Source organism: Buceros rhinoceros, unplaced genomic scaffold, assembly GCF_000710305.1.
Source record: "Buceros rhinoceros silvestris isolate BGI_N320 unplaced genomic scaffold, ASM71030v1 scaffold17057, whole genome shotgun sequence".
Taxonomy (NCBI): domain Eukaryota; kingdom Metazoa; phylum Chordata; class Aves; order Bucerotiformes; family Bucerotidae; genus Buceros; species Buceros rhinoceros.
The window spans coordinates 38,193-51,828 of NW_010424163.1; the positions used below are offsets into that span (position 1 = coordinate 38,193).

Genomic DNA, 13,636 nt, shown 5'->3' on the forward strand with positions numbered 1-13,636 from the left:
CCGGCTGCCTGGCAGCCGCACACACATGCTGGCATCCGTCAGATCCTGCTTCCGAGCCTTTGCGGTGCTGCTAACTCGCTGTATTCTCTCTCTCATCACTGTTCCCCGTAGCTGCTGTCTCCATTCCTTTGTTTGTGAGCTTCTACAACAGTGTCTATGAATTTGTCTAGAATCACCACTTCAGAAGCAGCTTGACAGGCATTCAAAGAACTAAAATCTGTTTCACCATCATTTTGCAGCGTGTTCCCTGGCAGCAAAGAATGCAGCAGCCCTGCACATATATGTTACATGTGGCTTAGTCCGAAGCACTGGGTCCTCTGCATCAAAATAGATCTACCCCTTTACCATACCATGACCCAGTACCTGGGGCAATGAATGCACGGTTTTCTTTATTTACTAAGTCCTTTTTTTACAGAATCTTGAGATGGCTTTTCAGAGAACTCACCTGGATGCAAAAGAATCTCAGGAAATACAGATAACCTTTAAAATACTGTAGAGTAAGTTTTGTCAAAGCGATTTTATAGCAACGTCTTCAAATTCCATGGGAAAGAAGTAACTTGGTAAATCTTGATGTAGCTCTTGACTTCAGTAGGTAAACTTGACCCAAGCAAAATGGAACTTCATAATCTGTATTTAAGCTTTTGGTAAAACTCACTAGATACATAAAAGACTTGTAACTTAACCTCTAGTATTTCTTTCTTCCTATGCATATAGGATTTGTGACAAAGACAAGGCTAAGAGCATGACAGGATAAGAGCACTGGGTCACAGAAATTCCTGTTACGGCATCACATTCAGGAATTTAAAAAATAAGTTGGAGATAAAAAAATTATTCACGTTAGATTTTAATACTGTTTACATAACAAATTAGCATAAGATCCAGTTTTTCCATTTGTTTAAAATGTTTATTCAACAATTCTGTTTTCACCCCTCTACCCTCTTTTCCACAACCCACACAGAGCCTGAAATACGAGATTATTTAACTAGAGAATTCATACTGGGTGTATACAATTATATATTACTCTTTTTATCCTGCAGTGATGCATATCTGCCAGAATGACTAAGCCTTTGTCTCTCAAAGTTCTGGTATCCACAGCGGCAGGGGAGGTAAAAATCAGCACAAGAGAGAAAGGTCTGATGGTGTGCCAATGTACAATGGAAGAGAATTCAATAACAAGCTGCAGAGACAGCGGGCTTTTATCAGACACATTCAGAAGTGGTGGTGGCTACACGTCAATGCCGGACCAGAGCGTGTTACTGCGGAGTGCGACTGAGTGTTTTCCCCACAGGCAATACACTATTATTGACTCCCCCCATTAACATGTAGGGTGGATATACATTTATTGAAGGTTCTAATGGAAGGCTGAGGGACTCCTATCCTGAGGCCAGAGCAGAAAGACAGCCTATCACTTCATGTAATGGTAGCCCATGTGTGACAGACCTGACCTACATTTCCCCCCTTTCTTTCTCACAACAGCCTGTCACTGTTTTAAGAAGCAATTTTCTGAGAGGTATAAAAAGAAATGCATGCTGGAGCTGCCTAGTTAATGTGTTATACTGGAATATTATTTATAAACCTGCTTCAAAACGACTAGTTTAGACTACAGAAGAATTATGAAAGCTAACATAACACAGAAACAACCAAAACCAACGCCTTAATGATTCTGAAGGGCTTATAAACCCACACACACTGAGCACCAGGTATACATGGATTAATACCTATACGTAAGACATTGCAACAAAATGTGATATAAGACTTAAGATAAAGAATGCTTAATGAAGCTGCCTTAATAAAATGAAAAGGGCTAATGCCTCTGATTAGTATAAAATTCATTCAAATTATTAGGAATAATGCCACCTAATGTTTTCTTGGAAGTAATTCAATATTTTTACTAGCTAATGTATGTGTAGCAAAAGCTATAAATAATGGATCCCCATTTGAAAGTAGGACAAGAGTGAAAGAAACATTTGGTTCAGCAATAAACAGCATTCTGAAATACATCTAACTACCACTCCCAGACCCTGCTTATTGAAAGAGCTGCTGCCACTGCAGCACTCCTTGGCAGGAACCTACCACGCTGCTGCAGGTCATACTCTTTTTTTGTCTCTTCGTTCCCTAGAATTTTCCACGCTTGATCAATTTCGATGAACCTCTGCACGCGCTCCTCCACTTCTCCTGCTGGCACATCTGCCTTCTGTTTGTCTGGATGATACTGCCAATCAAAAAAAGAAAGGTAAAAAAATTGAGAGGAGTGGAAGGGAGGAGGGTGGGAGCGGAGCAATCAATAATGCATTTGATATTCAGTTAAAAGGACAGAGAAAAGGAGAAGGTCTGAGCTGAGGTGCCAAAGGAAGGGAGACAACGATGCGGGGCACAAGAGAAAACTGCCAATTTAATTAGACCACTGAAATGGCAACAAAACCACCAGTGGCACAAATGTCACCACACGCATTGACGGCATTTTCTGGATAATTTGCTGATGGAATCACTGGTCTTATGGACAATTTACCTAGAGAGAATGACTACCACCAACAGAAATAGGTACACGCAGAGGACCATGGCACGGGAAAAGAGGAGGTGCTGTAGGTGCTAGCAGCTCTCCCAGCAGTACACACCGCTGATTTCAACGATACCACCAGGGTTTAGTTAAGGCTACTACAGATAGACTGGTGCTGTATTACATGTACCTAGTTTTTATTATTAAATAGTAAATAGAACATACATGATCAAACATGATTTATAATAAATGTAATTCTACTTTTGATAATATTCCTCAGTGTCTTTAATTTCTTCCAGTTCAGTGAACCAATAGCCCTTCCAAATATTTAAAGTCATGGATCACTGGCTACAAAATTGTGTCATTTTAGTCAAGAAATGGTTTTTCACAGACATAGCTGCAATAAATCCATTAAATAAGCAATAATAATTAAAATGGTAGCACTTTATCATTTGTACTATGGGTTCATGAACAGAGAATTCCATCTCTTTCTGGTTCAAACGTCTACTGAAGAGGAACCTTCAAAGCTCCATCTTCCTGTAAGCTTTAACTCATCTTCAATAATCTCTTTTTAAAAATAGTTTTAAATTACTCAGGTGATGGACAAACAGGAAACAGCATTTAAGATGAGATGGTTACAATATAATCAGACCTATCAGCCATTTACAGTGTTATAAACCAAGATTTACCTTATTCTGGAGCGTTAACTTCTGCCATTTATACTAGCCTTGGCTGGGGCACAGAAATGTACAGCAGATTAAGACTCTGAGCACCCATTCTGCAAGTGTTTGAGCAGATTTCTGATTAACTGAACCCTTTGGTTTAGTTTATAATTAATTTTGGAAAGGAAAGAAGAGGATTTTAATATCACATGTGTTTTATAAAATCCAGAACTTAGGAGGACCACCTCTGCTGGCATCTCTTTGCTCACTGGTGTTATCTGTCATTTGTACTGATGGGCATTACTGGACAGACACCCTGTGCAACAGGAGAAAAGAGCGAAATCTGTGTATGTAGCTGCAACCTCAAGTATGAAGTCTGGACACAGGTGTGTATTTGTTCCGTCATGAGGAAGCACACTTGAAGTCATCTCTGCGTTCAAGACTGAGGACTAGCTTGCAGCTGGCTGAAAACGTGACTGAAGCACAGTTGCCATCTGCAAAGTTCTCTCTTACAGATCCCTTTTCTGCCTCCCAGCAGAAGATGACAACATTCTAAGGCGCAAAGAAATTAAAAATTTTTGGCCATTGTACTCAAAATAGCTAATGAGTAATTATTCCTTTATTTGGTAAGCACTAAATTCAGTGTGCTGTCAACATGCATCATGTTGTACTGTAAAATCTATTTAAATGTATTTGTCTCCAAAACCATTTTCCTGAAATTTTAGCTTTTCCAGTTGTTACTTCCATTTTAATAGCATTTTAAACACTGGTGGTGGATTGTATACCCCATTTGTTTAAGGTTATTAAAAAAAAAAAAAAATCAATGCTAAAAAAGCACACAAGGCAATATAGTCACATTGCATTAAAGACTTACACAGTTTCCTTATAGCACTGTTAGTTATTTTAACAATGATTTTTGAGGCACGCATCCGCAGTTACTCCTCAAAGCAATATTTTATCTAAAAAGATACTTCATTATTTTAAAATATTTCAGATGCTATATTTAAAATTTCTACCCACCCCAAATGCTGCAACGTTCATTATAACACCTAAAAAGAGAGAGTTATGTGACTGCTGTGTATCTCACCCCACTTGGATGACACTGTAAGCATTCTCCTGCAAGCTTACACTCAAAAAAAAAAGATGTAAATGCCTGTCCAAGAAATATTATACCAGACTTAGCACCACTGACATTTAACTGGATGTGAATAGCACTGCCACAAATCTATTGCTCATATTGTTACGTGTTTGGGTGAGCCACAAGACCACACCTTCTCAGATAATTTCTTACGGATACATGAAACCGTCACAGACCAGCTGCCCAAACCAGCACTAAGAATACTTGCTTCTCTCCTGACAAGCATGTTGAGAAAGCAGCCCCACAAAATCAGTTACACTTTTTCCTTTGCTACACCAAAACTTCGCCTGAATGAAAAATCATTTTGGACTATACTGGAAGTAGTCAGTGAAAAACAGCGAGCCACAAATGTCTCAAATGTACTTTGGAAAAATAATCATCAGTGCAGAAGAGGCTATTCTGTTAATTTATTGAATAATGCAGGAAAGTCATTATTCTTCAGATTTATCATTTAGCTTTTAACTTCTTTCTGTAGATTTGGAAAATTTAGTATTTGTTGCACATTGAAAAGACTAGAATGTCATGTAGCTAATAACTACACTGTCGGGGTTCCAGTAATTCCAATAGATCTATATATCTCCATTTTGGTGTCTGCTTTCTGAAATTATTTCCTCCTTCCTTTGTTGGGTTTGTTCCTCTATTACCATCCAAGGCATTTAATAGTCTACATCCACACTAAGAGAAATCCTCAAATCTCTGCTCTTTCATGCTAATAATGTTTTTCCCCAATGACTCCATTTCACTGGAATTCGTTATGTACCCGTTCTCATTCACTCCCTTTTCCTGCTCTACAGCTTGCTGATCAAAATCCAAGAGTGCCTGTCTTTAGCAAAAACCCACTCTTGCTTCAACCGCCCATACCCTTCTCTTTCATCTCTGAATCAACAAGGTGTCCCCTCTAGCTCTTTTAGACCCTGTTCAGCGAGCTCAGACAACCAACCACAGAGGACACCTTACTGAAGTTTTGCCCGACCTACTGACAGCTGCAGTTTAGAGAGACTACTCTGATGTCCTCCATCAATACTTCAGAACTTAGTCAACCATACTCTTTTTTGGTATCTTCCCTCATTCTTGGTTACCGTGTCCTTGCTTCTGATTCTCCTCCCTCTCCATCATACTCTTCAGAGGAGCTGCCTCACTGGGTTTTGTTTTGAAGGAGGTGAAATATATGTACATTTCTGATCTCCTCCTCTTTCCCCTATTCAACCTCATTTCTGAGTTAATCTCAGCTGCAACCACATACAAGCTCCATATTGAAAACTGACAAACCTGTTTTCTACTCGACCTATCTCCTTCTACGCAAACTGATCTATGGTTCATGTCGCCCTCTCCGCATCCAGTTACAAGTTCTTCCTCAATGTTAGAGCATTATCACTTCTCAAAATCTGTGCACTTTATCTTTGTGTCATTCATACCTGCCACCTGAGCACTATTCTCAGCTGTATTACCACACTGACCATATATTTAAATCTTTCAGGCTGCACATCTGTAATGTTTTTAAGAAGCGATACTTCTATAAAAAAAAGCTTTTTGCTGAGCCCTCATCTTGATTTTTGAACACTAATAATATCTACTAACATGTTACTACTTAATAGGGCTTTATAAAAACAGTAAAGGATATTTTCCTGTGTCTGACAGAGGGAGGAAAAAAGGAAGAAAGTTAGAGATGTATCACCTAATCTTTTTAAACCTTTGCTAGAAGTACTTCACTAACTGCTTTCCATTACTAAAGTCAGGAATTTGTATCACTTTACAGTGTATGATGCTTTGTAGCTGCTGTGAATGCTAAAAACCACATTGATTGATAAAGGAAATATTAGTTCTTCTGTTGAGTATAAAAATATCTTAAACGTACATGGAATGCTGCTCACTCGCCTGATGTTTATCTTAAATGTCACATTATTATAGCACTTCTCAAGCACTCTGGCTCTTGGTATAAGGGTTAATTTTTAATAATTTTTAGGGGTTTTGTTTGGTTTAATTTTTGCAATCAATAGAAAAAATTATATAAGCATGAATGTTGAAGTCCAAAACTCAATTGAAAAAAATCCCCACATTTGAAACTTCATCTGTTGGAATCTTGGTGAAATTTAGTGCTGCAGGGAAACAGAAAAGTAGACTAACACAAACTTGACCTCATATCCTTTTCAATTATAGTACCATTATTATACCTTCCTAAAACAACTGTATTGAACTGTCTTGTCTTTTATATATATCAGACTGTGCTTTTAGCAGTGGGGAACAGCGTATCACCAGGCAAACATACTCTGAAACAGATACAGGTTCAGTTCATAGTTATGTAAGTATCCAAAAATTTAGAAATCTCACGGAACACCTTAGTTTAGGTAAATGACTTGTATTTCATTATGCTGATCTACTGCCTTTGATACCTACTACAGAATAAAGAACAAGCAAGCGAGCAAACTTTTTCTGTCCCACAAAAAAAGGTGTTAATGATACGTTCACCAAGTAAAAGTGTAGGCTCTCAGAAAAATACTTGAGCTCCATCATATATATTATTTATATCATGATATTTTTATTTTAACAGTGTACCACACAGATGGTTTTTATACATACCCTCTGTGTACCATGCAGAGGGTTTGTATAAGAATTTGGATCACAGTACGGACTCAGTTACTACATTCTTCTGCCTACTTTATACTCCATCAAGTTTGGTCCCTTCTGCCCTTTAAGAATTGCAAAATTAATCCCGGAATGTTACTAAAGACCATTGGGTCAGTAACTGTAATGGTATTACATCTCAATGACCGTGCCCACGGGTCTTAAGAAATCACACCACAAGACGAGAAACTGCAATAGCTGGTTGAGCATATCAAGTGCACAGAGATGACACCCACATGAGACCATACACCCAACACTTGTACGAGTTGCTTAACTTTATGCAAGAAATCTAACAGGGTTGATTGATTCAACTGGAGGTTTTCTGCTTGCTAATCTGAGTTTGATTAAAATCAACCTTGTGTACATTTCTTATTGGTGCTCATGAATTTATTTTTCAAAAGAAATTCAGAGCACCCAGTGAGAATCAACTTAACAACTTACTGGGAGGTGTGAAGCGTACAGACAGAGCTCTTACACTGCACTTGTAATCTCTTGCTAAACTGTGGAATACACAGTAACTAAACTGCTTAATGTAGTCAAACTTCTACTCTGAATTACTTTTCCACATGACAAATGGGAAAGGCTGATTATTTAGAAAAGATTAAAAAAGTACTATTCCTTCTCATTTATTACTTAATGCACTACCATCGATACTTTGCCTTGTGTATAAGGGGATATTCTCTTAAAACACCAAAGATGCATCACATCCCCAATTTCATACCTCGAAACAGAAGGCTTTAATTTCTACGAAAACCACTATTTCCAAATTTTTAAGTTAAAGTGCTTTCACCAAGTATTTCAGAGACAACTGTAAAGAAATTCTCTCCTGTAAAGTTAGGCAGCTTTTAAGTACACCTGTTCAAAATATAAACTTTCTGTTCTTTATGACTGAGGAAAATGAAGTAGATCAGCTCTGAATTTTTTCCAGGGTTGAAATAAAGAGTACTCTCCACTTTCTATAGCTTTGTTTTCCCTTCTTTCCAGTATTTCATGCAAAGCTGCCAAACATTTGGCGAAACCTTCAGCAGCAAATAAAAAGTAACGTAAAAAGGACAAACCAGATGTGGCTGCATTAAATCTTGACCTTCTCTCCCAAGACAAGAATCATTGAGAAATATTTCCAGACACTTATTTTTATTCTACACCTTATAGATTTTTGGTTTTTTAAGGGAAACCATTATTAAGGTTCTAAAATTTAAAGTAAAGACAGACCCAGAATAACGATAAAACCATTAGAGTTGTTAAAAAGACAATTCTGGACTTACAAGTTATAAAGTAACCACTAAGCAGTCAGTACTAGCAACAGTTACAGCATAATGAATTTCTAACCTATCAGATGTAAAGATTTTTAACTCTCAAATTATCTGCATTCTCATGGAATCACCTTACTAGATTAAACTGACAAGTGTAGACAAGTCCTGAATCCCTGTTTTATTTCAATAGGGCACATGTGCCTATATGCGAGTAACGGGTATATTTAAAGCTGGAGATAGGCCCAAAGTTTGAGTAAATCTAGTAGTAAGACTGTGATGGGAGATTACTTACACGCATTCAAGTACTTGGGCTTTTGTAGGATCTACATCTTGTGACTAAGCTGTTAATAAGAGTCCATGATAGAACATTAACATCTGAAATTAACTTAGTATCTCTTCGCATCCTCCCCTTCTCCGTGGCAGGCATGCAGCAGGAGCTATGATAGTTTTACAGCCTGGCAGTATTTCTTTCATATAATGCAGCTAGAAATAAGATTTTCAGCTAAATAGAATATTTTTTTTTGACACAGTAGAAGTACCAGGAAGCCACAGTGTTCATGACCTACACTACAATACCTTCAGGAATTTGGAGAAAGACCTGTATTTTTAGGTAAGAGACACTCAGTCAGTGATGAGAAATTGAACCCAAACGTTACAAAGATAGCACTGCTCCATATCTGGTGAAGTTACTGGGGTTTTTTTTATGAATGACAAAACCGAATTAGAATTGCAGACAGAAAAGGTGAAAGTCACAAAAAGGGTACGCAAAGGGTCCGTTGGATCAACAGTGCACAAGTGAAAGTCACCATGGATAAGCATGGGATGGTTCGAGATAACAGCAGTACTCGTCAGTGACACCCATTTCTGCTGACAAAAGAGTTAGATGAGCGACAGCAGGTCGGCACTGGAGTTGGATACTACGCTGTTCAGAGGAGAAAAAGACAGAGGGGAAACACTGGAAGCAGTTGGGTGAAGAAACAAACCCAAGCTGTTATCTTCCAGTGAAACTGCCACTCATGGCTGGGAATCCAGCAGAATGAGACTTTTGACTTCTAACTGGAATTGCACAGATTAATATGAAGCACTTAAAAAAATCGTATTTTTAGTATTTGGGAGGATGAATCTATTTAATTCTTGTATCAAAAGCTCAACACATAAGAGACAAGATATGCAATTTCAGAATCAGAGTTCTCTCACTATCAATATATCACAGTTTATTTGGTTAATAACTCTAAAGTATTATTTTATTTATTCCACATTAAAATAAGTTAAAATTCTTTTAAAGACAACACAGGCATAAGCAAGCAGAACAGACGGCTTAACACAAACAATCTACACAAAGTTTAGCAACAAACAGCTGTGTGTTACACTAACACAAAACGCACAAATCACTACCCTTGCAATATAATGACATGCATCCCTTTAACAAAACAGGCAGGAGTTAACGGCAACATAAAACCCAGAAACTACATTTTAAAACACTCCTCATGCTTTATGCAACATTTATACATTATCAGTAGTAATTTTTATTAACTACAGGTTAAGCTAATGAAGCCAGGACAAAAACCATCAAGTGTTCTCATCTGACAAAAGTATTCACAGGTCCACACAAATCTGTCTGGAGTACAGAGCTCATCGTAACTCTTCACATCATATTAAAAAGAACCCACAAGACAGTCAACATTAAGAAGAAAAATATCAACCAGCTGTTTGCCATTAATTTCCAATTATAGCCTGAATTCCTGTTACATTTCCCTGCCTTCTTTAAGGAAAAAGAAATCTGAGTAAATTTAACACCAGGCTGTTTTCAGGAGGAAAGTCCTTTGCGCCCCTGCTTACAATGTATGAAGTAAATACCAGTTTTTACTGAGACTTGCCAATAAATCTCACCCCCTGACACAGAGTGTCTGTTCATACTCAGTTTTTGGCTGCTTTGCCACAAATGCCAACAAAGGGACCAATTAATGAAAACTTTCTTGATACATTCCCAGTGGATGAATGTCTGCCTTGCAGAAGGTACCTTGACAACCCTCATCTCGCACCGGCCAAATGGTTGCTCTGTGGTAGCAATTAAGACACCACCAGCCTTGGCTAGATTTAAACCAACAACCAAATCTGTGTAGATCTGACCAAATGCTCATAGAAATCCAGAGAAATTAACTGCTAAACAAGGGCTGGATTGGGTAATATAATTGCACCCATTTCTCTAGCTATTCACAGACCACATGGACACATTTTTCTTAGAAAGAAATCACAATTTTTAAAACAAGATTCTTTAATCTGTCACGTGACCACAACGATTAAGCCACGTCTGTAAACATCTAAGAAATCAACAACTCTTCTAAATCATTTCAATTATCAAAATAGCAGGGTAGGCTGACAACATGCTCTGTATTTGTACTCATTTTTTTTTCCTCTCTACAAAAAGCCAGTGTTCAGTCTTCATATTCTCACAGCTTCAGAATCGAGTTTGGACAATTAAGCTTAGCGCATCCCTCCTTTTTAAAATTACATTTAGAAATAGAGTTTTGTTGCTTTGATCCAGCAGTGCTTACCAGAAAGTCTCTCACTGCAGACTGAACATGACAGCCAGTGGAGAAGCCTTGCCAGCATTTCAGGGTTCATACTGACTTCAGGTTTTGACAACAGGGACCCCTCCTGAAATCTGTTCTCAGACAACTTAAAAGTGTGGCTGGTCAAGGCCCCAGATCTCATGATCTTTATCACAGAACTAGGCACTTTGCTACATTGGTCTTAGGGATGGATAAATTTATGTTTAGAACTACCTGAGATATTAAACTTAGGTTTACAGCCAACCTGGACAGGGCACAGGAGAGCAGGCTCGCCTCAGCACCCCACACCCCAGCCGAAAGGCACATTTCCAGTGCTATACTATGTCATTATATGGCTTGCTGCAATATTTTTAATCAAATTATGCAGCATGCGTTGAAGGTTCCAAATCAGCTGACAGAGCACCAAAATACAAAGCTGAACAGCCTCTTGGCTGGACACCGCAGAAAAAAGGAACCATATAATGCAATTACAACACTCCAGGAGCTATGTAATTACATTTAAAGTTAACACTTTTGCTAATTTTACATACATTGTCACACTGCATACTTTAAGCCACAAATCCCTATCAGCACATAACAGAATCAGCACACACATTTGCTATTACCTACACCACGTATCTGACAGCTGTGTGTGAGCAGTCGAGCACACTGACTCCAAACGATGGTTTTACTCTGGTTATGGGCATGGCACACAGGAACTACTCAGACTAGCTGTTATGCTTCAGGGCTGAACTCCTTTTCTCGCACTATCCATCCTGTGATGGATTTAAATCAGAACACAGACTAAACTATAAAATTATTAAACTGGAATCTGAATTTTTTTTGATAACTAAATTTAAGAAAAGCACATTTTAGCCACCTGTGCTGGTCAAGAAAAAATGGGACAAATATACGTTTGGCCCCCACCCTGTGGCACTCACTGAGAGGTCACAGAAAGATGCTCTTTGCCAACTTCACCAGCTGAACTCACTAAGTTAGGGCAGGAAGAAAAAACCCACTTGTGTATTTTACAAATGAGTGCTTTAGTGTTCTAAACCAGGAGGTAGTTTAAGTAAAACAAAGAAGCTTAAACTGCAGGAGAAAATGCATGAAATGCATTAAACTTTTCTCCTATCATGGGAGGAGAGAGAGTATCTGAATGAACAGTATGAATTAACTACAAATATATTTATACAAATGAATGAAAAAAACCTATTCACCAGTAACTAAGTAATTCTGGCAGCACTAGATGTGCTTTTCTATTCAAAATTACTTAATTTTCAATTGAAAAAATATTACAAAGTAATATGTAATAGAAAACCCATTAGGGTGGAACCTTAAAGCATTGTGGTGCTGCCTGCTCTTAACTCAGAATAGTTTTGCTTGCCACTTTATCACACAAGCCATCAGGAAAGCTTACTGCCCTAGTATTTCTTCCTTACTAGTCCAAAATGCAGGAAGAAAAATTACATAGTTCTATTTTTTTAAAAAGCTTATTTCATCTATTAACATAATTTCTAGATCACTTATATAAAAGATGACCTAAACAAACAAAAGCATACATGATTAAGAGCAAACTTGTACAAAACACAGGCTTGATGCTTTGGTACGTGCTTCTAAGAAGGACTAAATATCTCCAGCCTTCCCCAAGTTTACAGGGGAAAGTGAAGGTTTTTTTAACAATGAAGATTTCCTTCCCTGGGACTACGCGAAATAATCTTTTTTACCTTTTCTACAGGCCTATTTTGCATATAAAGGTCTTGTACAGGAGCCACCCTGAAGCAACTTTACTCTCTGGGCTCTGTAGGCTACGTGGTTCATCAGGTACTAATTAGATAGCATGTTCTGTCAACACTTTCCTGCTCTTCTATTAATTGATCATCCTGCCCAATTAGTACCATGCAACATCAGTTCCATACTCCGAGATCCTTCACCTGTGAGAAACAATGATGATGAAGGGGAAAAACAACCTCCAGAAGGGTCACAAGGTAACCGTACTTGTTCAAGATCTGGAGTGACAATAACACCACTATGCTGAAAGGTTAATTATGTTCCCACTGACATTCTCTTGAGCTTAAGTTTGTTTCTTATCTCAGAAATGAGACCAAGCACAAGCAAAAAACCATACTTTGTGTAACAGGCTGCATTAAATTTCAAAATGGTAACAGCTTATGAAAAAGTAAAGGCTGCAAAACTAAACTCACTTAGCCACAGGATATTTTTCATCAAAATATTTGCAGTTAATATTATCACTGTTAGATACTGTGTACCAGAAAGTCAGTCATGAATATTGTGTAAAGCTACAGTATGCTAATCCCTCCAATGTATACAGGAGTACAAACAGCAGCTGCCCTTACAGTCAGAACAACCATAAATTAGCATTTTACAAAAACTGTAAGTACATGTTTTCTCCATTTATTACACTAAAGACTGCAGAAGATAAAAAAACCAAACGACAAAGCAGCTGCCAAATACAACACGCTGCTGCCACCTAATGCTTACCAGAAGGTTACATCAAAACATTTCATTATTTTCTCTGCCCTGCACTAGCATGGTGAAAAAAGGAGACCAAAGCAAATAAAAAAGTTTATTATTGTTTTTAAATATCTGCTTCCCATTTCCTCCCCTACGGGCTTTCTAAATTTAATTGATGTGATCATTTCCTTTCTTGTACACGAAGACTGTAACAGGCAAGATGTACATTCAGTGGGCTAAACACGGGACTCATTTCATCTGCAAAGCTATCGGGAACGTAAGACGTGCACTTCCTCACAGAGAAGCGAGTACATTCACCAGACCACGTTCCACACTTGTTGACGCTTTTGTAAGCTATCCCCTGTTAACTAACTATAAAATTCAGTATTGAAGTATTTGGACAAGGGGGGGGGGGGGGGGGGGGGGGGGGCGTGTTG

At 38.1% G+C, this 13,636-nt stretch overlaps 1 protein-coding gene across 1 annotated transcript in view; it reads right to left on the reverse strand.

The window, feature by feature from the left end:
• DNAJC24 (DnaJ (Hsp40) homolog, subfamily C, member 24) overlaps positions 1 to 13,636 on the reverse strand; it is a 33,968-nt gene that overhangs the window by 7,797 nt on the left and 12,535 nt on the right. Inside the window, exon 2 of the mRNA XM_010140695.1 lies at positions 2,074 to 2,212. Coding sequence (XP_010138997.1) covers positions 2,074 to 2,212 — 139 coding nt within the window. The remainder of the gene's footprint in view (positions 1 to 2,073; positions 2,213 to 13,636) is intronic.